General features: G+C 40.6%; 3 protein-coding genes across 4 annotated transcripts; all 3 read right to left on the bottom strand.

Moving 5' to 3' along the window:
- Window positions 1–1,236: 1,236 nt before the first annotated feature.
- stmnd1 (stathmin domain containing 1) lies at window positions 1,237–4,778 on the bottom strand. The gene is made up of 5 exons (XM_068575958.1): window positions 4,582–4,778; window positions 3,461–3,644; window positions 3,225–3,370; window positions 2,388–2,519; window positions 1,237–2,285 (listed from the first exon to the last, which is right to left on the bottom strand). The coding sequence occupies exons 1-5, from the start codon at window positions 4,642–4,644 to the stop codon at window positions 1,863–1,865; spliced, it is 948 nt and encodes a 315-aa protein (XP_068432059.1). The 5' UTR covers window positions 4,645–4,778; the 3' UTR covers window positions 1,237–1,862.
- Window positions 4,779–5,409: 631 nt separating this feature from the next.
- Window positions 5,410–8,982, bottom strand: LOC137785068 (tektin-2-like). Its single transcript, XM_068576098.1, has 9 exons — window positions 8,837–8,982; window positions 8,538–8,715; window positions 8,251–8,376; window positions 7,908–8,113; window positions 7,529–7,781; window positions 6,291–6,398; window positions 6,048–6,191; window positions 5,833–5,912; window positions 5,410–5,692 (listed from the first exon to the last, which is right to left on the bottom strand). Exons 1-9 carry the CDS (start codon window positions 8,839–8,841, stop codon window positions 5,500–5,502), a joined length of 1,293 nt encoding a protein of 430 aa, XP_068432199.1. The 5' UTR covers window positions 8,842–8,982; the 3' UTR covers window positions 5,410–5,499.
- An 829-nt stretch (window positions 8,983–9,811) lies between these two features.
- nup153 (nucleoporin 153) lies at window positions 9,812–25,109 on the bottom strand. 2 transcript variants are annotated; one of them, XM_068575530.1, is made up of 22 exons: window positions 24,967–25,109; window positions 21,615–21,831; window positions 21,242–21,517; window positions 20,878–21,017; window positions 19,912–20,040; window positions 19,634–19,750; window positions 19,452–19,496; window positions 19,255–19,308; window positions 16,987–17,127; window positions 16,842–16,894; window positions 16,529–16,664; window positions 16,065–16,223; window positions 15,856–15,954; window positions 15,673–15,757; window positions 15,474–15,575; window positions 14,742–15,374; window positions 14,441–14,617; window positions 13,419–14,264; window positions 12,407–12,826; window positions 12,020–12,238; window positions 11,711–11,900; window positions 9,812–11,367 (listed from the first exon to the last, which is right to left on the bottom strand). In XM_068575530.1, the coding sequence occupies exons 1-22, from the start codon at window positions 25,093–25,095 to the stop codon at window positions 11,280–11,282; spliced, it is 4,455 nt and encodes a 1,484-aa protein (XP_068431631.1). In that variant the 5' UTR covers window positions 25,096–25,109; the 3' UTR covers window positions 9,812–11,279. The 2 variants fall into 2 exon arrangements, with proteins under 2 accessions (XP_068431631.1, XP_068431632.1); XM_068575531.1 differs by having other exon boundaries at window positions 20,878–20,996.
- Window positions 25,110–25,729: the final 620 nt, after the last annotated feature.

Here is a 25,729-nt window from a genome sequence, read left to right as displayed (position 1 = left end):
ATGATTAAAATCGGTTGTTATACCTCATCTGGTTCGCTGCTGGGCGGATCATCGGATAACTCACCCCCAGTAATGTGAGAGGGAACTCTGTTAATCATTCATGGCAGCTCCGCTTCTGACAGCACGCTGTTTGGCCAACATCTATCCTGTAACCATGTAACACGGTGGTTGACACATTTACGCATAATTGTGCGTCATATTTGTGGTGAAAAAAAAAGAGTTTATTGTCAAATCTTTTATTGCCAATATAAAAGGACACATGACTCATCCCACAGGTGGTCACTGATGAGCAACTATAGCATATATGTGTCCGGACATTGTCTGCTGAGAAATGTCTGGCAGCTTAATGATCTCCATTTGTGGGTTGATGATAGAAAACTAAATCTGTATTCATAAATAAAAAAAGTACAATTGTCACATATCTATTTGAAGGTGAGTCGCCATTACAGGACTCCACGCCACAAAGGGACGCAACCCGATAGAGAGTGTTTCTGCGGTGTCTCTGTTCTCTCACTGTTTTATTCATGCAAGCACACGCGCTTTAAAGTCCGAGTGGAGTCCTGCAAAAAGGGGACCAGTATCAAGTTTCCCAGGCTCAACAATGGGGATCCGGTCAGGTTGCGTCCAATTGTTGTTTTCTGTTCATGTGCAGCATGCTGACTAGTCAGAATCTTACAATAACAGTCTGTAGGCCCATTGAACGCTTTTATGATACTTAATTTCCAATAATCTTCAGCAATACTTTGTGTCCCATGTTTAGTAATTACGTGTCAGCAATAATCCCCAGAAACATTCTTTATAACCTTAGCTGTCCCCAATTTTTATTTAAAGCAAGACATTGGCTGCTTAGCCGGGGAGCATGAAACTGTAACTTTGTGCTTGTTATCCATTTCGCTGCAGTACACACCTGTCAGAAGAGAAAAGCTTTAGGTCAGAGGTCACTGGAACAGCTGAATACCCAGAGCTCAGTCCCACTGAGGTCGAACTCATCACCCCTCAACCTCTGTAAATATATCTATATCTATATCTATATCTATAGATATAGATATATGGATATATATATATATATATATATATATATATATATATATATATATTTATATATATATATATATATATATATATATATATATATATATATATATATATACACACATATATATATGTATAGATATATATATTTAAGTTAAAATGCTTAATACGTTACTTTTATGAAGTTTCAGACACACACCTTCATGAACATCGAATACATAAAACTTTATTGATCAATAACGACTTAACTTTACACATCTTTACTCCACATGTGGTCAAAACCTCCTACTGATAATGCACTTTATAGATAAGGCGCACTGACTTCAGGGAGCTGTGACATAACTTTACCCCACTGAAACAGCGCCATCTTGTGTCCAACAGAACAGGTACAACCTTCACACGCAAAAAGGACTTAACAGTATCATATTAATTTACAATTAAATTTTTCATTTTATTTGTACGTTGGCAAGAAGTATTGGTCATATTTATTAAAGCCTTCACTGAGATAAATTATTTTAATTTAAAAAGAAAACCCTCATATTCCTGTGTGCTTACTTCTGAGCTACAATACACTTCCCTGCAGTAGAAGTAGTACTTTTTAATGAAAACACAAACTATTCACATCACCATAGATTCATCCATAAGAACATTGCATCTTAATTCAAGTTAATTTCTCCTATTATGATATACATCTTTCTTTTGACAAGTTTCAACCTTTCGTTTGGGCAAAAGGATTGTTTTTTTGGCTCCCTTTCCTCTCGTTTTAATCTCTCTTAGTGCTAATTCATGGCTCAGTTTTGAAATTACAACTCCTCTTTGTCGTCTGCATGTCAAACGCTAGAATCACTCTCCAGCTCCTCAGAGGTTGGGAGGAGACTATCCTCCATGAGCTCCTTCACCTGAGTCAACTCCTTTTCCCCGTCACCATCCTCACTCACTCTCTCTGCACTTTCCCCTCTTGTATCTCCCCTTTCTCTTACTTTCTCTCTCCTCCCTTCTCCCTGTTCTGTTTTACCCATCATCTCTGTGTCGTCTCCTCCCACCTCTCTCACCCACTCTCTGCCCTCAGCCTCCTCGCCTGTAATCTGGCTGTGGCGCAGTGGATCGAGGGGGTTTGGGGTGGGAGGTAACTGTCGCGACTCCACAGGTGTGAGGGCCTCATCCTCGTCTTCTCCTGCGCTGGAGGTGGGAGCGGGGCCCCGAACACGGGCCGACTTGATCCTCAAACGCATCTTGAGCTTCTCTTCCCTTAACTGGGAGACAATGGAGGAAGCAAATTAATGTGGGGGAGGTAAACAATAAGAGAAACTGTGAGAGAAAGAGCACAAGTACGTGACGACACACAAACACTGTACCTTGCGTCTCTCCTCAGCAAGTCGTATCTTCTCCTCAATGTTTTCTATGCTGGGGACACTTTGTGCCTTCTTGGCCTTCAGGGACTCCAGTCTGACAGGCGGCTTTCGCCTGACCCCATCGCTGTCCTCCAGCTGACGCAAACACAGAGTCGGGGAGACGGAGAACAAACCTTTTTAATATTACAGAAGAATGAATGCACTTCCACTTAAACTGAAGGCCTCACCTACCACCTGTGTGAAAGATAATTTGGCAACTCAAATCATCAGCCTCCTGTATGAAAATTAACTAATTTGCTTTGTTAAAAATGTTCTAACATATTTTTTGGAAATAACTGCAAGCTGTGCTCGTACAGGGCCCTAAGTTTGTGGATCCTGGCGCACCCCCCCCCCACCTCCTGTAACCCACTAATGATTATCTTGCATAGCTTGAGAACAAACTATTTGTTCAATAATATATTTACATCTTAGTAGACCATGGGCAACAGCATATTTAGATGTATTGATATACAGCAAGACTGGGTAGTTACATCAAATCAGCAACGAATTGATAAAAATCTAATTAACTGAGACAATTGCAACACAAATGAATATCACAATATTCTGGAACGAATACCTTGATATCAATAGTTTTATGGCAGATGACTGTTGGTGCTTTTTAAAATATATGTATACAAAAATCTTTTTTTCTATACGCTCAGCTAGAACATTTACATTTGCTTACGGAAATGTAATGCAGCTTCTAAGATCATGTACATAAACGTTGTGTGATATCACAGTATTGATATAGTTAAGTTAAAGTCAGCTGTGCAGTGTGAGCAGTGTGCACCGGGCCCTCACCATGATGTTGTAGGACTCTCCAGTCTTGCTGCTCCTCTCGCCGCTCTGTTCCACCGGTATAATGCCTTGGTTCAGCAGCTCCTCCAGGATCTCACTGGACTTTGGTCGCTCCTGCACTTTTCCTGTAGCATTTCTGGGGGATATTTCTGGGGGACAGACACAATAAAAACACTTCAGGTTTTTGGTCTGGAATTCCTGTACAGCGTGACACAGTGTGTTTTATTCAGCTCACTCACCGTCTAGTGTAATTCTGTCCCCAGCGATTTCTCTAACACACTCAGATGATAGCGGAGGGAGTCTCCTGGGCATCACTCCAGGTAGCACAGGGATGTCCCACTTGTCCATCACCACCCCGCTGTCTGTGGTGCCCTTTGACACGGCTGAGTCTCCACGATTATCCACTTTACTCCCTGCTTCATCCTGACACACAGACACAGTATAAAAAGCTGAAAAATGGCCCACGAAAGTGGTGCCACACATATGTTGTGATGGTGGCATCTGTGTGTTTAGACATTGTCATGAACACAGTCGCTCAGGAACAATAATGATACACAGCAGGTAGCACCGACATGTCCCATCATCTCAGTTTGAAACTTAGCAGTTAGTTACAGTGTTAGTGTATTCTGTGACCTTATCCTATCCAACAGTACATGAAGTCATTACAATATCTGGACCAGCTACAGTATTCAAATGCTGCATATATATTGAGTGTAATATCTCTCAATACTCTTAAGTGGCATTTTAAATGGCCATACACATGTTTAAATCAAGATGCCAACTCATGAGCTACAAATTTGTGTTGCACAATTTTGTAGATCATAATTGGATAGGTCAGATAAATATCCAGGTACTGAGTTAATAGATGCGAAGATTTTAAAGGGTACACCATCAAGCGTAGGCATGACAAATCTTAGTATGTTGCTAAACAATAAATAAATGATCCTAAAAAAAGTAAAATGATATAAAATGAACTTAGAACTAACAACGATAAAGGGACCTAATTTCATAGTATTTGCATAATGTGCACTTAATTGTACTTGTGGTACTTTAAGTACATTTTGCTTATAACGTGTTTACTGTCTTTTCAAACTGTGATTTGCTACTTTCACTTCGGTAAAGTGCCCGTGAGATAACTTCATTCTTCCACCATTTTCTTGAAACACCGTCACATGCTGTTCTCTGGTAGTTATGACCAAGAAAAGTGACTCATTAGCAAGACACAGAAACACGTTACAATACTGCGGACATTTGCCGGCTGTCTGTGACTGAGATACGTCTCTCGGACCCAGTGGAAGATGATTCAGCCGTTGAACCCAGCGCCTCGAGGGGAAGCAGCGGTTAGTGAGCAGCAGCCTACCTCGTCTCCTCTCTCTTTCGGTTCCAGCGGGCTGACCGCCGTCGAGGAGCTGCAGCATCCCATGTTCACCTCAAAGCGACGATGTCGATCAAATACATAAATCTCCGTTTGAATGACACCGCTAAGCGTGTGGTCTGTGTGTTGACCCGTGTAGCCTCACATTCCTTTACACAACATCTCCATGGACCCGGCGCGTTGCTAAGGGGCCGTTGCTACAATAAATCAGACCTGTTTCAGGAGGAGGCACCCAGGAACAAGCCGTCAGAGTCAGGACACGAGAAAAGATGTCACACTCTCCTTTTTGAGTTACTGCTGAGCCTCGTTATTAGAGGTTTGTCAGACTCTGGTCGCCTCCAGACAGCATCCTGTCTCTGTATCCAGGATTTAGGAAATATTGTCCGAGGTCAAACTAAGACCTCATCTCATCCTCATCCTTCACACATTTGTAAAAGGTTATGACTTCAGGATATCCTCGAGCTTTATTGTCTGAAGATTTTGATTTCCCATCATAAATTATCAAAGCGTTTCACACAGCCAATCCCAGGAATTAAGGTGGTGATGGGGAAATACTGAATAACGTATTAATTGGAGCCATTATCTGAAAGTACTCAAAGCAAATTATATTTTAAAACAATTAACTAAATCACTGATTTTGAAAGTCCTAAACATATAACCATGAGTATCTTTCTTGCATCGACCTAAATACTTACATTATCTTGTTTCAGCTTTCTTCTCGTTGAGCAATGTGCTCCTAAACCACAACACCACCTGAAATCATAGATCCCTCAAGGTGAGAGGCACATACTGATTCTAGACAAGAAAATGCAATTTTGTTGAAGGGTATTTTATTACATTTTGCAACGGCACATGGAAAAAACCACAGGGGTGCAGTAGAGCGCTGATGCACTCTCCCCAGCTCTACAGCAAGTAGGAGTAAGCGCTGGACTGGCGAGGCTTGGTCTTGTTGACAAAGACCACAGAGGTGTCGAGCGCAGGGAGGAAACTCTGATGCAGGTTCTGGCACTTCTTCTCCCCCTCCAGGTTATGAGCATTTTTGGCCATTTTGTTTTCCAGAATCATCAGGCGCCTTTGTGTGAGCTCCAATTCCTGCCTACAAATAAGGTCCAACATGAAAATCAGAGCATTCAGGATATTATAAAGACAGACTAAATTGAAATGGAAGTGACTACGGACACAGTTTGGTCTCACTGGAGAGGTACAATTGTGACCGCAGTGAATGGACAGACTTACTGGGAGCGCTTCAGTATTGGGCGAAGTCCAGCTGCCATGTTTGCCAGGTCATGTTGCTCCAGTGTGAGGCTGACGAAGGGCTGACGGAGGAAGAACATAAAAAAGGTTAAAGCCATCCAATTTCCACAAAGAATTTCACAACTGAGAATTTAAAGGGTAATGTGAACAGTTCTGTGTCTCATGTATGAACCGTCACTGCTTGGCCAGACACTCACCGTGTCCAGGCAGAGCTCAAGTCTGGGTCTCTGGTTGAGGATCTCCAGGCGCTGAGCGGCCCGATGCAGCCTGTAATCACAGGTCCTGATCTGACTCACCACTTTCTGTACTTCGTTTGTCCGATCAGCCATTTCATTCCTTAACTGGAGAGAAGAGAAAACAACAAAAAAGTAAAAAACCAACAACATAAAAAGTCAAGTACAGTTGGTCTGTGGATGGCAGACTGAGAAAGATGAACAGACCCGGTGTCTCTCCCACATCAGTGTATCCTGAGTCCTGCTCAGCTCGTTGATCTTTTTTCTTAGGCAATCACCTGAGCTGTGGCGCTGACGCTCCTGGGCATTCTTTAGCTGTACGAGTCACACATATCGGCAAAGTTATTGCAAACAATCAAGCAAAGTGATGAATGGACGGCCGTTGATGTGACTGTATCTCCATGATGGCAAAAAAACAAACAAATAAATAAATGAGGGTTACAAATGGTAAAAAAAACAACCAAAATGATCCTCTACTTAAGTACTTAAAACGTAAATATTTGATATAAAATCAGATGAATAAGACACTATGGCTGGGTTGCACCAACAAGGATTAAATTAATCCTGGTTTAGAGTTAAACTAGGGTTAGTAAATCTAGGTTTAAACTGGTTTATATTTAATCAGACGTGTTGCACATCTTACCTTTAACCCTGGATTAATTAAACTAGTTTAAACTAGGATTAAAACAGGATTAGTTTATGTTCAATGTCCGCCATGATGGAGTCTGACGAAATGTAAACAAATTCACAATGTACGTTTAACAAATATGGAACTAAATAACCCAAAATAAATGCAATCTTTTTCCTAAACTAACCTTGTAGGATAAAATCACAAAGCTACTAGGAGCTGGAGAAGTGTTGGCACGGCAACGTTCCTCTCACTTCCATGCTTGATTGCTAGTCCAACCTTTCCATTGAGGTTCATGACGGACTCCTTTGTGAATCTATATGCTGTGAAAACTCGCCGTTGTCATAAAATTCAATTGGGTTTAACTTATCTCTAATTTTCCTGCGAGAAACTCTTTCCTCTAACTCCATCCAGTGAAGATATGTAGCCATGTTGTCAATAAACTGGAGATAAACCTCCTCCAGGGGTGGTTTAAATATAACTGCTAATCCTGGTTTAGTCTAGGTTTAAAATAACTGGTGCATCAGATTTGATTTTAATCTTGATTTAAATGAGAATTAAACCAAGATTACCAAAGCGTTAGATTTACCCAGGATTAATTGTAAACTAAGGTTAAACTAGGTTTAAAGTTTGGTGCAACTGGATTAAAAGACAAACCTGGTTTAAATCTAGTTTAAGAGTTAATCCTTGTTGGTGCAACCCAGCCTATGTCCTATGCACTTATTGTTCTAAATAAACTGCCCCCCCCTGAGTTTTATATTCAGATTACCCTAAACTCCTGGTCTAAAGCTTTGAGGTATGTTCAGTATCAGCTTACATTGACCAGGGTAAAACGCAGGTTTCGCCTGAAGGAAGCGGAGTCCTTCATCAGGGTGTCAGCCGTTTGCCTCAGGTTCTTGCAGTGGGACAGCCACTGGTCATAGCTCACATAGTTGGGCCTGTGTTGTTCGGCAGGGAGAGCGGAGCTCGAGGTGTTGACGGGTTGGATGATGCATTTGTTAGTGAGCTTGATGGCGTCCTTTTTGTCCTGAAAATCTGCCATCAGCCGAGCGCGAACCTCCGTCACAGCGCTGGAATTAGTATATAAGGTGAGACATGACTAATTATTGAAGGGCTAAGTGAAATGGAAAACTAAAGAAACTAAAACTACAAGGGCATTATTCAGAAACAACTCTGTTAATAAGTGTCTGTGGGACCTTAGTTTGCCGAGCAGGATGCAGATCTGCTTTTGGAGCAGCTCTCTGATCTCATTGGTCAGCTGCTCTTCCCTCATCAGCTCAGTGAGGACGCGGTCCGGTCTCTGGACTGCTGATCTCAAACTGGAGCTGATGGCCACACAGCCGCTCATGAGCGGACTGTACAGCTGTTTCTCCTGGAGGAATTGCTCAGCGGCCTCCTTGACCTGAAAGCATGAAAGCAATGTTGAAGAGGAGACTGCCGTTAACGACTAAGAGGGATTACTCTTTATACATCCAAATGATTTGAGCTTCCTCTTTAGCATTCAGAAATATAACTAAAGGCATGTATGGATTTGTGTACCTGCTCCACAGCAGTAATTTCAAGATCCACTTGCCCGATGCTCTCAGATATCTGGGCTTGCCACTGGCTGACCTCCATATGCCGAGAGCCGAGATGCCGCATTGTGAATCGAGTGGCAGAGGGGAACTACAAAAAGGAGACATTACACAAATGAATACACTCATTAATCCCACAAAACTGTTTGTCTTCAACAGGATGTGTCCTACCTCTCACTTTGCAAAGGATAAATTACTGTGACAAATCATATCAACATTAAAAAAACAGGAAGATCAGTTGGAGTTTATTACCCGAGAAATATCATCACGCAGAGAACAGACGATTTCCTCGCCGAGCTTCAGCAATGTGTTGCTTTGAAGCTCTGGTCTGCAGCTCAGCAGGGTTTTGTTGGTGGACAACATAGGCAGAGACAATGTGACCTCCGACCTCGACCGGTCCTTTTTCTCCTCTTTCAGGGCACGCCGTTGCCTAACAGTGTGACAAAAGCACTTACGATGTTATGAAACAGATCTTGTATGTCAAGTGTTCGACGCTTGAAGTTAAGTCTACATAACAAGACAGTATTTAGAAACAGAACAGATGTACTTACCACATTGTTGTTTTTCTTCAATTAATCAAATTAAATCTCGATTTAACACAGTTGTTGAAGCACCTGCTCTCAGTTCAAGTTAAAGAACAAAAGTGAGGTCTGTTTTAGAAAGTCACCAAACATATGGAATGTGTTCCTTGTAACATCAGCACCTTGAATTATTATTATTGTTTGCATAAATAAGAACATAGAACCTCATGCATTCTCTATGGAAACAACTATTTAAATCCAAATACATTCATGTTTCAGAAAACATTCATCCTATTTACATAGACTTATATATACACTTTACAACCTAGCTTCAATAAAGATCAACATTTGAATTGCCATCGATTAAAAGTTCATCATCAGCCCAACACCTTTTCCCAATATTTTAAGAGAACAAATCCAAAACCGGTATATGACATGTAATAAATAAACGGCCCTCAGAAATGAATCAAACATGAAGCATGTATGCATTTAAAACCAACAAGAGGCCATCTGATATAAAAACACGTAGTTCCAAACTCACGGGACAGAAGAAAATGTCACAACAGCCAGAGCTCAAACCAGACTATATTCTGCTTTTGCCAGCGTAAAGGAATTATTCATATAAAAATACTGCAATCAGAAAACCTCTCAGTAGAACACAATACCAGTGTTGACCAAAACCTCCAAAACAGTTTCAACAAAAACTGAATAAATCTTTATGAAGGCAGGATTTATTGCCCAACTGTTGTATTATGCTGCATCAGTTTATAGCAAGGTGGATTTAATGAATAAGAAAACAAAATCATTTGTTACATTTTCATTCATTTAAACATTTTTATTTTTATGTAGACACACTAAAGCCTGATCCGATATTTATAATTCATTATTTAGATGACATTCAGTTAAAGACTTAACAATGTGGGATCCAAGATTAAGAGATCTATCTATCTATATCTATACATACAGTGGGTTCTGTATGAACAGATCAACAACAGAAAACATGAATTGTTTTTATAGTTTTATTGATGGTAATTACCCATGTTTTTAATTTGTATCACTCATCCAGTAATAATCATGGCTTTAAAATTAAATTGACTTCCTTACCATCCAAAGTCACCCTCGTCCATTTAAACACGCAATAGAAAAATATATACTTAATACTTTGTACAATACTGGTTTTGGTCCAAACAAAAGTGGATCAGAAAAGCCAATATACCTTTAGTCATTAAAGGCTCTCCAATTTGCATTTAAGCTCCTTTTAAATGGATTCGGGCAACTTTGAATATAGGAATTTACATAAATTGTAAAGACAAAAATGTTGAATGCGGATTTAACACAAAAAAATTCAACTTCACAGATAAAAAAAAAAACATCGCTATTTACAGGTTTTTATAATAATATTCAAAGGCCAATTAAGGGAAAGAGATAAAGAGGGAGAGGCAGAGAGAGGTAAAGGGAGAGTATAAGCACTCAGGATGGAGGAGGAAACAAGAGAGAGACAAGACGGCACAAAAGCAGAGTAGTGGAGGGAACCAGAGGTCAAAGAATTAAGGATGTGACAGAGTTCAGAAACTGCATTGTTACAAAGTCCTAAAAGAGTTGAACTTGGGCGAAAGCCTCCGACCTGGTCCGTCCTCCACAGTGCATGGATACGTTTTCCCCTCTCCAACCCCTGCCCCCTCCTTCCTTCCTCCCCTTGTTTTAGTTTAAACATTCATTTGCTTGCTCACCTGTGGCGATGCTAGCTAGCGGCCCAGGCAAAAACGCTAACGTTCAGTTTTCATACGCACACCGACACGCAACCTTAGCATGTACAAATAAACCAACCACACTTTAAGTCTGTACATAAGAGGGGGGAAAAACAAGCACGCTGCATTCACCACAAAGATTACACGCTCATCCCTGTACATACAGCACACCGCACTGACACCGAGGCTACATCTCCAACGGCACCTTGATTCCTGTAAGAGGAGCAGTCTTAATAGTTTTAAGGATAACCACTGGAGATTTACCGCACAGCTCTCGCTACCTCTGTGTATCACAGCACATAACCTGATCGATCACCCATACTAATTAATAGGATTTTGTGTACACTCATAACTCTACATTTGCAGTTTTTGCCTTTGTAAGGTTCTTACAAAAAGTCATGCCTAAAGTCTAGCAGACATTTGCCAGTGTTGTTGAAAATATAGATATAACTGTCTTGTTTCATGGTGTTGAGCAGGGGTCTTGGCTTGATTGTTCTTTTCTAAGTCAGTGTCATTGTTCATTTTTTTTCATGTGAAGTCCTGTGGGATTAGTTTCACATGTTAACGGCTCCGGTGAAAACCTCTGAATGATCAGCTCGGCCTAGAGATACAACATGAACGCATGTCCAGTGATTAGCTGAGGCCTTCCAGGACTTTATTCAGCCTTCAGGGGGGATACAGTCAAGTCAAAGTCAAGTCTTCGTTATGGTCGAGTCCACATGGCTCTACTTTCTGCGCCGCACCGCCGTCTTGATCTTGCGTCCAGCAATCGCTTGCTGTCCAGCAGGAGGAGGGGTGAAGGATTTCGCTGACCTGGAAGAGTAAAAGACATAACCATTATTGTAAGCATTGCCTTTTGCAACGACTGAAGTTAACCAATAATAGGGCAATGTCAATGCTGTATTGTCAAAAACATAAGACATAACACATTTTTCATGGATAAGAGGCAAATGAACAAAAGTTTTTGTTGTTCCTATGTTTCACCGCGTCTCAGCTTAAAGAAGTCACCAACATTGATCCCAATTAGTAGTATTAAAAACTCACTGTCTGCTGCTTGACCACATTAGACTCAAGTCAAATGTACTTGACTATATTTATTGAAGAACTATAAAAAGAAAAAAGTTTAAATATTGTGAACTGAGGAAACACAACTTACCCCATATTGAATGCTGGGGGTTGTGAAAAGTTAAATCCACCTCCAGGGGGTCCTGGCTGGGGTACGATGGAGATGGGAGGGTTGGCAGGGGGGCCAGAAGCTGCTGATCCCGCTCCAAAAGTAAACACTCCTCCTGAGGCATTGTTTGTAGCTCCAAATGCACTGGCTCCACCAAACTGAAAGCCTCCACCTGAGAAAAATGTGGCACATTTACACACTTGAACTCACTTTCATAATGCACAGATCCGGAGTCTTTGGTACTATGGACAACCTGAAAGGAAAATGTATTTTACTATTACAGTCACCCACCTTGTGCAGAATTAGCAGTTGCCCCAAATACAGGTGTGGAATTGGTCTGCTGGCCAAAGACAGGTGTGGCGTTGGGTTTGGCTCCGAAGGCTGGGGGCTGGGACGATGTGGCTGTGAAGGGGGATCCAAAGGAGGAACCGAATGAAGAAGTCTGATTGGCCCCGAATCCACCAGAGGGGGCCGAGCTGAATGCAAATGGTGAGGGAGCTGCAGATGGAGCTGTTAGTGAAAAGAAAGTATTGAAGATATCAATACATGTACACACTGTACAATGAAAAACAAATGTTCAACAATATTGATTGGAAATCTTTCATTGTTGTGCCTTGAGTCCAAAACGGACTTGATCATGCACAGTCACAGAAAGAACCACCATAAGCAAATATGAACCTGAAGTTGAGGCAGCAGTGGGTGCTGCTGCTCCAAAGCCGAAGGATGGAGCAGCAGCGACAGCAGCAGGAGGAGCAGCACTGGCAGGAGCACCAAAGACAAAGGGATGTCCTGAGGCTGGAGCGGGAGTCGAGTTCAGAGGGGCAGTTGACAGGGCAGGCGGCTGGCTGTCCTGGCCAAAGACGAAGGCTTTAGCTGGTGGAGCGTCACTGGCCGTTGCAGCAGTTTGACCAAACATGAAAGTGCTCGGAGCTGCAGAAGGAGCAGGAGCTGGAGTGGAACTGTTGTTGTTGGTGCTGTTGATGGTTGTGGTGCCGAACAAACTGGGCATCGGGGTGGTGGATGACGCCGTGGAGTTTACGGTGTTGGTGGGATTACCAACCATAAAGGAAAATCCTGGTTTTGAAGCAGTAGAAGAATCTGTCGAGTGAACGAAGAGTTAATTATGTTTCATATAGCACAGAAGTTGAATGGACACATGAAAGGCAGTTTACAAAAAGAATATAGTACTCAGGCTGTGAACACAGTTGTATAATAGCTAGAGGGAACTAAATGGGGCTCGAGGAAATTGAAGTGCAATACTACATCGCCGAAGAACTTCATACATTGTTTTGCTGAAATTAATTTTACAATTGTTAAAGTTAAACCTACTATTCTTGAAGCAAATTGTGTCACTGCAAAAGAAAATAAGAATGGACATTTTCTGTATATTTATCTGAATGTTCCAATTTCCCCACACTTTTTATTCTGGAAAGTTTAGTGGGAACAATGCTTTCAGTTTTTAAAAATACCTTGTCAAAAACTTGACCCACTTCTCAACAATTAATTTGGTGACTGAAATGGTGTGCAAACTGTCATAAACTACAAAAACTACTCCAGCTACAAAACTAGATTTCCCTTTAAATAAATGAAAACTCAGAAAAGAACAAATCCACAAGGCATTATATACCAAGAGAATGCGTAGCATTCACAAGCTTGTTACTACAGTATCACTGTTCTAACTTTCTCTCACCTGCAACACTTTGCCCAAAGCTAAAAGACGGCTTTGGGGCCTCTGCAGTTGACGTTTCACTCTTGTCTGCTGGTTTGCCAAAATTATAAACGGGTGGAGGTTGTTTTGTTGAAGCACCGGGCTTGCTAAAGGAAAAGCCACTTGAGGCAGCTGCTGCTGGTGCAACAGCATCTGCATCTTTACTAGCAGTCCCGAAGAGGAAGGCAGACGGAGCAGAGGAGGCAGCAGCTTCCTTCTTTTCCTCTGGCTTCCCAAAAGTAAACGTGGGAGCGGCTGGCTCTTTGTCTGTTTGTAAGGTTCCAAAAGAAGATCCCCCTTGTGGTGTCGTGGTCGCCAAACTCCCAAATACAGACCCAGTGGTGGTCGTGGTGGTTGTATCTGTGTCATTTGATGATGCAACACCCTCACTTTTCTCCTGAGTGGAGGCGGGAGGAGTAAAACTACGAGAGGATGGGTTGGTGGTAGTGTCCGGCGTTTTCTCCTCTGGTTTTGATGGTCCAAATGTGAAGCTGCCCTTAGTGGAGTTATTTTCTGTGCTAGGTGAGCCAGTTCCAAATGCTATCCCACCGCTTACTCCAAACCTAAACCCAGAACCTGCAGCAGATTGGTCTGACTTTTGGTCATCACTAAAGGCAGTCCCAAATTTAAAGCCCTCAGATTTGAACCCCGATGAGGGAGTAGCGTCTTTAGAAGTGGTTTCTGATGAGGAGCTTCCAAATGGGACTCCAAATTTGAATCCACCTGATGAAGATGAAGATGAAGATGAAGAGGATGATTCTGTCAACGAGCTTCCAAACTTGAAACCTACAGATCCACATCCCGAGGTGCTGTCTGAAGAACCAAAAGCTTCAGAGAAACAAGGTGAAAGGTGTCGATTAGGTACAGGTTGGAACACATGTCTCAAGTTTCTCAAAAACCTAATATTTATACTCTTTGCATGTTGGTCTTGACAGTCTAATATAAAAGCAACATTTATATGAAATTGTGAGTAACCTTTGTTACTTTCAGATAACTGTTGTTACCTTTGGGCTCCACTTTAGCTCCAGGTTTGACTGCCTGACAGGCAACACACTGGACATCAGCAGCCTTATTCTGTACAAGACAGACGTCACAATCCCAGCCACCTTCTGGCATCTTAAACGCATTTCCCAACCCAAACACTGGAGCATTGCTGGCTGAAGAGGCTCCTGTTGAAGCTCCTGTTGTTGAAGATGAGGAAAAAGAGATGCTTAACTAAAGTGACAATTTACTTTTAAGATGCCTTTAAATCAATGACAGTTAGTGAAATTCTACCCTCACAAAAAAACAAAGATTTGTTGTTACCTGGTTTTGCGCTGGTGCAGGCTACACACTTTGTGTCCTCTGCCTTGTTTTCTACCATACATGTATCACATTCCCATGCACCCGCAGGTTTTTTGAACTTGTCTCCAAATCCGATAAAGCCTGTAGAAACAGGGGCTGTCGGTGTGGATACAGTCTTAACAGCTGAAAAGGCTGAAGGAAGAGTCAGTGAGGGTTTAAGCCCTGTCCCAGGTTTGGCTGTTTCGCAGGCCACACACTTTACTGCATCAGGTTTGTTTAGAACCAGGCATGTGTCACAGTCCCATGTTCCTGCAGGTTTGGAAAACATTGTGCCAAAACCTGCAGTAGTTGTAGTGGTGGAGGTGGTGTTCGTGCTGTTGCTCTCTCGCCCAACCGAGGTGGCCGTTGAAGTTTTATTGTCAATAGATTTGGATGAGGAGGGCTGTGGGGCCATACAGCAAACACATTTGGTGTCTGATGACTTGTTCTGCACCAAGCAGACATCACAGCCCCAACCTGGTGGGGCTTTGAGCACATCGACGAACCCTGTTGCAGAGGTGGAGTTAATGGAGAAGGGGGCTGTAGATAGCGTGGAGGTCTGCAAGCTGTTGGCGTCTGGACCTGGCGAAGTCTGAGCGACCGGAGAAGCAAAACCTAGACAAAGCAAGTAAAGGATTTAAACGGTAAACAACCATGTTAACCAAACGATGCAAAATAAATACTGTGGATGTTTAGTGAGTTATTAATTCTTACCAGGTGCATTAAGAAGGTCCAAAACACTACCCTGCTTCAGTGTCTTAGCTGGCTTGAAAGGCCCATCAAAATCTTCAGTGCTTTTGCTTGTTGCTGACTTCACTGGAGAAGACAAGAAAAAAAACAAAGCTCAAACCCAGTTTTTCCTCAGAAAAGGCAAATAATCTGCACCATGCCAATTTTAAGAAAACTGTCTTACCTGCTGAAACTATGGGAGAGGACAACTTCCCATTTGACATTGAGGGTTCTAACTTTGCTACAGGTGCACTAAAAGTGAATCCAGCCTACAAACAGGAATCAAAAATTATTATCAATGTCACTGTTGTACGTATATGTTAACCTAATACATCACTAGACATTAAGAGATAAACCATTTACTCACTGATGGGGAAAAGGAAGGAGGACTAGCAGCAGTTGCTTTGACAATAGGGGAGGAAAATGTATACGGTACAGAGGGAGGCGTCACAGCCATTGGTGACTCCTGGAAAAAACAAGAAAACAAAATAAAAGTGAACATATATATAACTGCCAAATAATAAGCATTAGACTTGGAGTAGCACTGTTATAGAATGAGCCAAGTTTAAGACAGACCTTATTTGTAAAAGTTTCCTTGGCGGGAGTCACTTGCGTGAGGTTGGGAGCCGTGTTGTTGGTGGTGAGAGGAGGAACGGGGGAGGAGAAGCTGAAGGTAGGCAAGGCAGAGGTGCCGATGGGAAGTGAAATGGTTGGTAGGTCCGGTAGTTCAGCCACCTAAAGTCAGAAAACAAGAGAGAATATCATTGTCTGTCGTTCATGAACTGTACATCTTTCAGCTTCAAGGCATATTATCTGATCTGGATTCATGACCTTTCGCTTAGCTCAACCTGAAAATAAGTCCCATATTACCCTGGTATAAAATTACCAACACCACTTTTATACACAAGTTATTAATATATCAAAATTATAAGTGCTGGAAAACTATAATCTAGGTAAGATATACATAAATAATGTTAACTTAAATATACAAATATTTTTTACAAACAGAGCACTGAGGTTTTTAGTTTCAAAGCCCTTACCTCTTCCTCTTCAGGGCGTTTAGTAGAAGGCCGTGTACTGGTCCTCTCTCTCTTCATCTTGCCCCCACCAGAGCTCACGCTGCTGGCTGCAGGCGTGCTAGACAGAGGATAGGCTGGGCCACTAGAAATCGTTGTGCTGGTAGCAAAGGGGTAGACAGGAACAGGTATAGTAAGTAAACTAAACAAGATACAGAGAGTCACAGACAGGCACTAAAAAAATGTATCTAGACGTGTGGCTAATAGTTTATAATGCCCCGTTGTCTTTGTCAAGTCTAACTTTTTTGTCTGGTCAATAACAGCAACCCGGTTTTACCTTCGAGATGGACCTGGTGTTGCTTCAGGTAGTTGCGGTGATTGTCTTGTAGGCTAAAGGAATAAAACAACAACAACAACAGATGTAACATCAAGTTATAGAGGACAAATGCAATTGTCTTATATGATGCAGCACTGTTTCTGACCGTCTCTCTTGGGGTCCTGTCAAGAGTTCGGCTCACTCCTCCTGGAGTTAAAGTCGGCCTAAAGGACACAGAACGGTTTCCTGACATCGACGCTGCAACAGGAACCATCAGCTTCTGCACCGGTGGGAGGGAGGGTTCCATCTGAATTGAAGAAACGGTGGTAAATGACGACCAAAGATGAGAATCAGAAGGATGGCAGTGCGGCATTCTTTGGCAAAATGTATTTGATAAAGCTTACACCAATAAATCAACACACTGCTTTAAAAATAATGAACAGAGTTTATCCTCTGAACTCAAATATGAAACTCTACTCCAGAATGGGAACAGTAATATCTCTATGACATTGTAAATTTGTACACCTACAACGTACACAAGCCAAACTACGTGTTTATCTTATTGTGCTGTGCCTACACAGACACTGCTCAATAGCAGAATCAATTCTTCTTCTTTGGGCAATTTATTGACAATAATAATTTTAAATTTTAAAAAAAAACAGCGGTTGATAGGATAGGATGTATACTTTATTTATCCCCAAGGGGAAATTTGGTTGTGACAGCAGCAAGCAGAGTTACACAGAATTGGATATGTAAGCAATGTTATAACTGTAGATATATTATACGGCATCAGTGTTTGATCCAAAAGTTAGAGGACTTTAGAAACAGTGTCACCATAACATAATTTGTACACTGGAGGCAAGTTGATTTATCAACAGTAAAATGTCTAGCTCAGTATGCATCTTGGTCACAATTTGTTAAATAAACAAATCTGTGGGACAGTTTGAAGATGTTTTGTTTAGGCTAGAAATTAATTATTAGTAAATACATAATTTTCCGATGCATCATCGGCCTAGAAAATGTGTTGTACAATATGTTGGACGATACAAAGTCAAATACTGAGGCAACAGTTGGCCACAAAAGGCTCAGTTACGTAGTAGGGTTTTCTTGTTATGGACCTGTGACCATCAATACACCATTGTTAGGATTTACAAAGCAGCTGTCACAGATGGGAATGCCTGACCGTTATTACTGAGGTCAAGTCCAATCCAAAGCTGGCACAATTCAACAGCGAACTTTGTGTGTTTATGTGCTGGTTGTTAAGCACACTTTCATGAGCTAAAAACAGTCGAGTTTAGCGCTCTTTGGCTTGCCAGCACATATAAAGAAAAACATACAGAGCGGCTAACAACTGTGTCCCAACCGAGGAAAATCCTGTTAACTGGCGTAGAGAACAACTGACCGTAGGACAGGAAATGACAGAAGGACAAACCACAACAAGTGCTGCCGTGTTTAGACAATGATATCTCTGTTCATACTACTAAGCCAGGGTTTGGCAACCTTTCCTATCTATCCAAAGAAACATTTTGACCTATATTCCACAAAATAAAATTTGTATGGAGGCCATTTGATATAAAAAGTTTATAAAGTTGTAAATGTGTGTGTGTGTGTGTGTGTGTGTGTATATATATATATATCTATATATATATATATATATATACACACACACACACACACACACACACACAACAACATCTATAGTTTGTTGTATTTATGAAAATATAGAACAAGAATAAAGACAATTATTGACAATGTATTGCTATAACAAATACATATATCAAACTACACTGTCGGCCTACGTCAATAAAAAAACACACAACTATGCAGGTCTCTAAAATATATAGGCCATGGCCACACGACTACACGACTATTTCTTTATTTTTCATAAATTCTTTATTTTTATGATTGTTTGCACTGTGAATTTGCACTGTGAGTTCTGTTTTTGTAATAAAAGGTTGCAAATTAATGCTTTAAAATTATTATTTTTGTATCTGATTAATCGGAGAAAAAAAAATCGACCGATTAATCAATTATTAAAATAATCGTTAGTTGCAGCCGTAGTGTGCTTGTTATCAACATTAAATCTTTTGTTGTTTGATAATTTCTCGCCACATATCAAGCAAACCAGTTATCCAGCATCGTAGGCAGTAAAAGCTAATTAATACGTAGAACGAGTGACTTTTCGTTTTTCCGATTCACAGTTTACAGAGGGTGGGAATCTTCAAATCATAATTACCTACAGGAAAAGGTGCTAGACAGCAACGTAATAGGATGGGATGCACATTTTATTTAAAGAAAATATAATTTTTAAATGTATTTTTAGTGACACATCACCTCATACTCCGAGATAAGGTGTTCCCTTTGCAAGACTGTCAATTGTGCAAAAAAACAAACAAACATTATTAATAAATAAATACAGAAAATCGGTACTTACCCGTTTCTTTTTTGCTTGGAAATGTGAAACATCTAGATTTGTGCCATCCATTGTCTGCAAAAAAAAAAAAGAAGGTCAGAAAACAAGTTTTGGGGTATTTTTTTTTTACATCAAAATTTCAATATTTTAAGGACACTTGTCATTTCAGAATAATATGTCCATGCACAATACACGTAAACACATTAAAAAGCTCTTACTGCTGACAGGGGGGATGAGGCTGCTGCAGGGATTCTCCTAGCATCCTGTCGTAGAAGAAAGAAAATGGTATGACTTCACATTAACATGCGCATTGGCAAAATATAAAATGTCTAACCACGGTTAGACTTTGAGGTAAAATAAAGTTTGAAAAGAGGAGATACTGGTGTGTGTATGTACTCACAGCCAGGGGGCTCGACATGCGCTCCAACGACTGAAGGATGCGTCTCGCTGTGGCGCTGGTTACCCCACAGGGTTGAGCACCAGCAGGCTTGGCCTTGATCTGTCTCCTCACTGGCGCCTACAGATCAGATGCGCTAATTTAGTCTCCAATTAAACACTACAATCACATTCCTCCTATGACATTGGTGTTCACCCATTAAAGGCTACTCAACTTATACAGACACAATGCTAAATACATATGTTGACGAAACATGTCCCCATATGAAGTATTTGGCTCACCTGGTACGGTGTTCCAGGACGAGCACGAGAGCTCCTGACTGCAGCTGCCCCGCCATACATAGTCTTCCCGGGGTAGAAGGGTGAATCGCCGAGCTGACTGGAGTTTAGTACTGTGCTGTTTAATGACGACTGGAAGAGAGATGGTTAAATTGTATTACATTAGGATTAAGTGAAGTTGCTTTATTGTAATACCTATCAATGTTATTCTCAAACAGCAACTAATTCAAGTTGTTGCAACGCATGAAGGGGAAGTAGGTTTAAGCAGCCACACAAAAAAAGTACATTGAGTAAAACTGCAAAAACATGCAAATTCTTTAGCCCTTTCCTTCTGCTACTTAAGTCACGTCAAATATTTTGTTATGTCTTAGAAGATAGATATGTTACAAACCAGACAGGGTTTGATATAGAAATATATTAAGAACATCTGATGCTAAAAGCTCAGACTTGTGTTATCACTCTAGAGTTTGTCTTCATAACTTTAATGAATCCAAGTCAGAATGCACACAAAGTAAACAAGTTGTTTTGAATGGGATAGACTGGTGTGTGGTGTCTTGCATGCTGAAATATTGCATATGACAAATGAATATCCAACATGTTAAATCACATGTGGATCAAGATACAGTCTGGCTGTGAGTTACAGTAACATTAGCTTTCTAGATAATGCACATGAATTCACAATGAAAAAAATCCCCAATAATTATAATTGAAACGTACATTTTAAAAAAAAATCCACACCTTAAAAGTATTGGTCAACTTGAAATTTGTGAACGTCTGTGGTACACAGCACTTGTGTTTGGTTCATGGACCAAATTCCAGACAGACATTTTATATCCAAGTGGGTCACTTCTTCACAGGCACAGCCTACATCAAACCCTGACCTACCAAAATGCAGAGCTCTGTGGCATAATTCTGTTCTTTCAGAAAGCATTACTCAGTATCTTAATGAACAAACCCAGAGATACTCACATTGGAAGAAGTTCCAAATACTGACAGGTTGAAAGAAGGCTTTCTAAGACTGGACTGGGCAGGTTGAGGCCCAGGCGGTGTTCTGTCCGTCTCTGGGGACCAAAGTTGGGGAAGTGACGCTGTTTTGGAAGTGGGGACATCTGTTAAAGAAACAGAAGCAAAGAAAACTGTTTTAAAAACATCTACATTTTAAGAGAACCAATACAGAAATGTAACTTAGCAGACAGTCTCAGATTTATCAACGATTACTTCAAACTCAGTAGGCTCAGAGCATGCAAAGATAGAAACACAGGTAGTTAATCAGTGTTTAGATAACACGCTGTCAACACAGTAATCGTTTGTTAAGAGGTCACTCTGCTTTTACCTTTGTCTGAGGCGCGGGAGGAGAAGCCGCTAGTGGTGGAGATGTTATCATCTTCATGCTGCGAGAGGTTGTCCTTGATTTCTTTGACCAAGGAAAAGCCGGTGGAAAAGGGTCCCGGGGCGGAGGAGGTGGAGGGTTGGGAGAAAAGGATGTTAGATGCCCCCAGGATCGGGGAGGAGGCATCCAGCGGTGGAAAGTGGAGGTGTGAACGACTCAGTGGAGGTCGTGCAAGCACATAGTCCTGAAAGTTTAGGGATGCTCGGCTGGTTGAGGGCTCTGTGCGAGGGAGAAATAAGTCGGAGGTGAGCATCTTATGTATGAGATATTAAATTCCCTCGCTAGTCCTTTTGAAGAGATGTGAAGAGTGACCGACCTGTGTTACTGGTGCTTGGTTCTGGGTCACAACCACCAAGGGGAGGAGGTCCCTCTTCGCCACCATTAGGAGGTGGTGGCTGGCAGTTCTGGTCCGTCTCCAGTACAGCTTCTCCTCCTCCTTCGAGAGCATCTTCACTCTTGAAGTATTTCTGCAGCCAGGAAGGAACGATACTCTTTACTGTGTCTGTCACTCGACTGATGAGGCCCGACTGTTGCTGATAAAAAAACAGAGAGAGAGAGAGAAAGTCGTAAACAGAGGGATAAAATGAGCATATTGAGAGACACAACAAATTACCATCATGTCCGACTATTAGCTTCCTCATAAGAAAATTCCCTTGACAATCAGGATTGAATAAAAGTAAATGTGTGTAAGGCAATGCTGAATACAAAACAGTTTAAGCAAAGATGACGAATTTGTAACAATGCAGTTGCATATAATTTAATTTAAGTTCTTTTAAATAATATACAACGGATGTGCAAAATAGAGTAATGAACATTGCATTTTACAATCTGAAATATGTGCACAGGCAAACTTGCAATAAGAAGCCATTAGGCTGAGTATGACACTGTGAAACTGGGTCAGGCACTATGCATGCTTCTGTGAAGCAGTGAGCCAGTGAGGCTGGTCAGCACTGTACTGAAGTCAAGATTTATTCCAATTGATAAGGATGACTCTTGTCTCATACATCATATTTAGAAAGTACACAATTCCCCAGATTTATCTAGAAAGCTCATTTCTGTAAAATCAATAAATTGTAACAAACTGGTTGAAAACAGTAATCTACATTTAGAGGTCTTAACAGCCAACTTGAATATATTCACCATTTTTGAGTGAGTTTGTAGAGCTAAGAGTTTGGTCCGGCAGTGTATTGTGTTCATTAGAGTTAAGAAAGGGCCACAACACTTAGTGCCTTGAGCAAAATGTATTCCAGTAGTGGGATAAACCAGCATTAAATGCTTCATGACTTTCATTAATAATTTCCCCAATGGATGGAGCAGTTTTGAAGTTGCAAAAAGAGAGCACAACAAAACCAGTAACAAAACCTAAAATCTATGAATATTGACTTATTCAAGAAGGGAGTATCACAGCGCATTGAACAAAACTGTAAAACTCTTGGTAGGCTTGTACAGCAATTTGTATCGATACAATTCTTCCAGCACTTTAACAGGCACAGTAACTGTACTTGAGTGATAGCTTTCAACACCCGGTAAGAGCCATATGAGCCTCTTATTTCCTGCTTATCTACAAAATACAACTGTGGGCAACTCTGAACTTTAACCTGTATGCAAATACACACCACTTAAACTATTTAAAAGCAAGTATATATCCCATCACAGTGCTAGTTTACTTAGCGCTACATAAGCAATTGTTATAAGGATTGAAGGGCGTTGCATTTCTGCTGTGAACAGAGAGGGCCAGTGCTCTCACAGAAACAAAGTGTCATCATGTCTCACTGAAACAAAGTATAATTTTCATTGAACATGCCAGTACTTAAGCAGATCAGTGCATCTATCTTTTGATATGAATGTGATGAGCGTGCACTAAACATTTTTAGATCTTCCCGGTCTATTATTCAATTTATGTCATTAAATAAGTTAAGCATTGAAGAGAAAAGACTCCCATTTGTAAGCAAGCAATCCCACAGATGAATCAAGAACAACACAAACGTTACTACATGTTTTATCACACTTATTCTGCTTCTTTTTTTTCAAACAAGCTATTAAAAAAACCCCAACTAAACCCACCTTTTAAGTTAAACTATATACAAGATTTTAATAGCCTAGACACATTTGTATGTATTTTAAACCCTTCCGTACTATTTGCCATAACATATGAGCATTAGAAGATGTAATGATGGCTCTTATTTGGAATGACTTAGACACTGTTTAACCAATTATAACATTTAGTCAAACTAAAATATTACATGTTCAAGTTTGTTTGTTGTTGGCATGAAGACTTTTCCAATCAATCTCTCTTCTTTTCAACTATGTAATAGTACACACACACACACACACACACACACACATACATATTTACCATAATAATAATAAATGCTGATTGATTAAATGGAAAATGGTTTTATGGAATTAAACCATATGATAACAGAAGCATTTGTTAGAGAAGTCTGTGACTTTGCTGTGTATACATGTGCAAATACAACAAACCCAATGCACCTAGTTTAAATGTAGTGTAAAACATCAGCCCTCACTAAATGTTCAGTGGAGAATTATGAAAAATATGTGACCATGGTGTACAAAACCTAATAATGCCTGACATAGATTTGAATACATCGCAATAACGATATCACTGTTTATCTCATCAGAATAAATTGTATAATAAGTGTGGAGAACTGATGTCCGTCATAGAATGAATGAACTCGAAAGCTTATATATATATATATATATATATATATATATATATATATATATATATATATATATATATATATATATATAATCTTATATAGAAGCTTTCGAGTTTAGTTACCTCTCCAGTCAGGTAACACCAATATGCTGACATTAATATAAACAACCTCGTAATCATAGGTCAATAGAATAATCCGCGTGATCGCTAATGTCATAGTAGTTTAATGGGGCAGTCGTGTATCAAGACAGGTTTTGTCCACTATTAACCGATTGGAGCAGTTTTAAACGCAACATTAGCTGAGGTCTAGGCGGCAAGTGAGTCCACTCAGGCAACCATGTGGGTTTCCAATCACCCAATGCTTCCTGCGCAATCCAACTGGCAGAGATTGGGCTAACATTAGCTAGCCTGACATCCAAAATGACTCCGACCGGCCAGAAACATTATCATAAAATGTAACTTCCACAAATGTGTCTACTCTGAGATGTAGACAGATGTAATGTTAAACCAAACCATCATGTCACTTTTCCCTGAGACGGTACGATGCCTCCAAAACCGAAGACAACAATACGATGCTCGCTAATGCTAGCGCGCTAACTAGCAATAGCTACACGAGCTAATGCTTAGAATTGTACTTCCTTACTTTCTGCCAACTTAGCCAACAGCTACGAACTGGCTAATAGCGCCAATATTGCTTAACCCAACGTGGCACATGTGCCCTTTTACTTAAAATCACATATAAACTAGTCCAAACGACTCACTGGGCCGTGATTTGACCTGTCAAGTCCGTCTGGTTATGCTAACATATAAGCCAGCTAACTAGCATTGCCTCTACATGCTAGTAGCGCGTGGAGGCCACGAGCGCTAACGGTAGGCCATAAAATATTTTCAAGCAACAACAACAAGAGCTAAGACATAATGGCACTGCAATCCCCGTAACGTATTCGACAGGAGTTCTTAACACGATCACTTTCATTCAGTTTACCTGTTTATTCTTGGCGTAAGGTTTAGAGGCAATATGATATCTCCTGCTTCTAATTTTCCCTCCACCCGTGGCCGCCATGGCTTTTTCGTCTGAGTGTCTATCGGTGTTTCGGCGCCGGATAGCTGTCATCCAGCCACAGCAAAGGCTACTCGCAAAGCACCGTGGGAAATGTAGTAGCTGATCGAAACAAAGACGGTTTGACCTGACGGGACTTTGTGCCACATGGCTCTAGCATAAGGTTATTTTGTGCCATGTTACTGAAAATTTAGATATAAGATATGTTTTTTGTTGTTGATTTTTTTAATATATTGATTACATTATCGATGGGGAGAAAAATTTAGTTATTTTTGTAGAGCTGAAAATATTACTCAATTGATTCAAGATGTTTTTACTGTCCTATGCATAGATATCAGACAGTTATTCTATACAATAAAAAGATTAATTTGCTCGGTCCTCCTAACATAATAATTACAATAAACTTAAGGTAACAAAATCAAAAAATACAAAATAAGGCGTAAAATATTCAAGGTATTACAGTATTGCACAAAAAAAAGATTGTTAGTCAATTAAGAGAAAAGGGACCAAAAATTGTGACAGAAAATGTATAGTTAGATATTTGTGTGACCAATTTATTTGTGTTAAACAAGTAATTGATAATTATTAGCTGTTGGAGCAATTTTTGTTCTTTATCCAGTGCATAAATCTCAAAATCAGTGTGTATAGTACAAGTATTGTGTCCAAGTCATTGTACTAGTTTGTAGAA

Source organism: Clinocottus analis, unplaced genomic scaffold (genome assembly GCF_023055335.1).
Source record: "Clinocottus analis isolate CAN_PGR_092001 unplaced genomic scaffold, fCliAna1.0.p SCAF_14, whole genome shotgun sequence".
In the NCBI taxonomy this organism is placed as follows: Eukaryota; Metazoa; Chordata; class Actinopteri; order Perciformes; family Cottidae; genus Clinocottus; species Clinocottus analis.
Note: the sequence above shows the minus strand (reverse complement) of the source record. Positions and strands in the feature narration are given on the sequence as shown.

Coding starts and splice junctions, on each gene's coding strand:
- nup153 (XM_068575530.1), bottom strand. CDS start 25,095: ATGACAGCTATCCGGCGCCGAAACACCGATAGACACTCAGACGAAAAA. Junction 19,309..19,451: donor CCTCATCCCCCCTGTCAGCA/GTAAGAGCTTTT, acceptor TTTTTTTTGCAG/ACAATGGATGGCACAAATCT. Junction 11,901..12,019: donor AACTGCTAATTCTGCACAAG/GTGGGTGACTGT, acceptor CATTTTTCTCAG/GTGGAGGCTTTCAGTTTGGT.
- stmnd1 (XM_068575958.1), bottom strand. CDS start 4,644: ATGGGATGCTGCAGCTCCTCGACGGCGGTCAGCCCGCTGGAACCGAAA. Junction 3,371..3,460: donor GGACAGAATTACACTAGACG/GTGAGTGAGCTG, acceptor TCTGTCCCCCAG/AAATATCCCCCAGAAATGCT. Junction 2,520..3,224: donor GAGAGTCCTACAACATCATG/GTGAGGGCCCGG, acceptor TGTTTGCGTCAG/CTGGAGGACAGCGATGGGGT.
- LOC137785068 (XM_068576098.1), bottom strand. Junction 6,399..7,528: donor TGCGTTTTACCCTGGTCAAT/GTAAGCTGATAC, acceptor TGACTCGTACAG/CTAAAGAATGCCCAGGAGCG. Junction 5,913..6,047: donor TTGAGCTCTGCCTGGACACG/GTGAGTGTCTGG, acceptor TTCCTCCGTCAG/CCCTTCGTCAGCCTCACACT.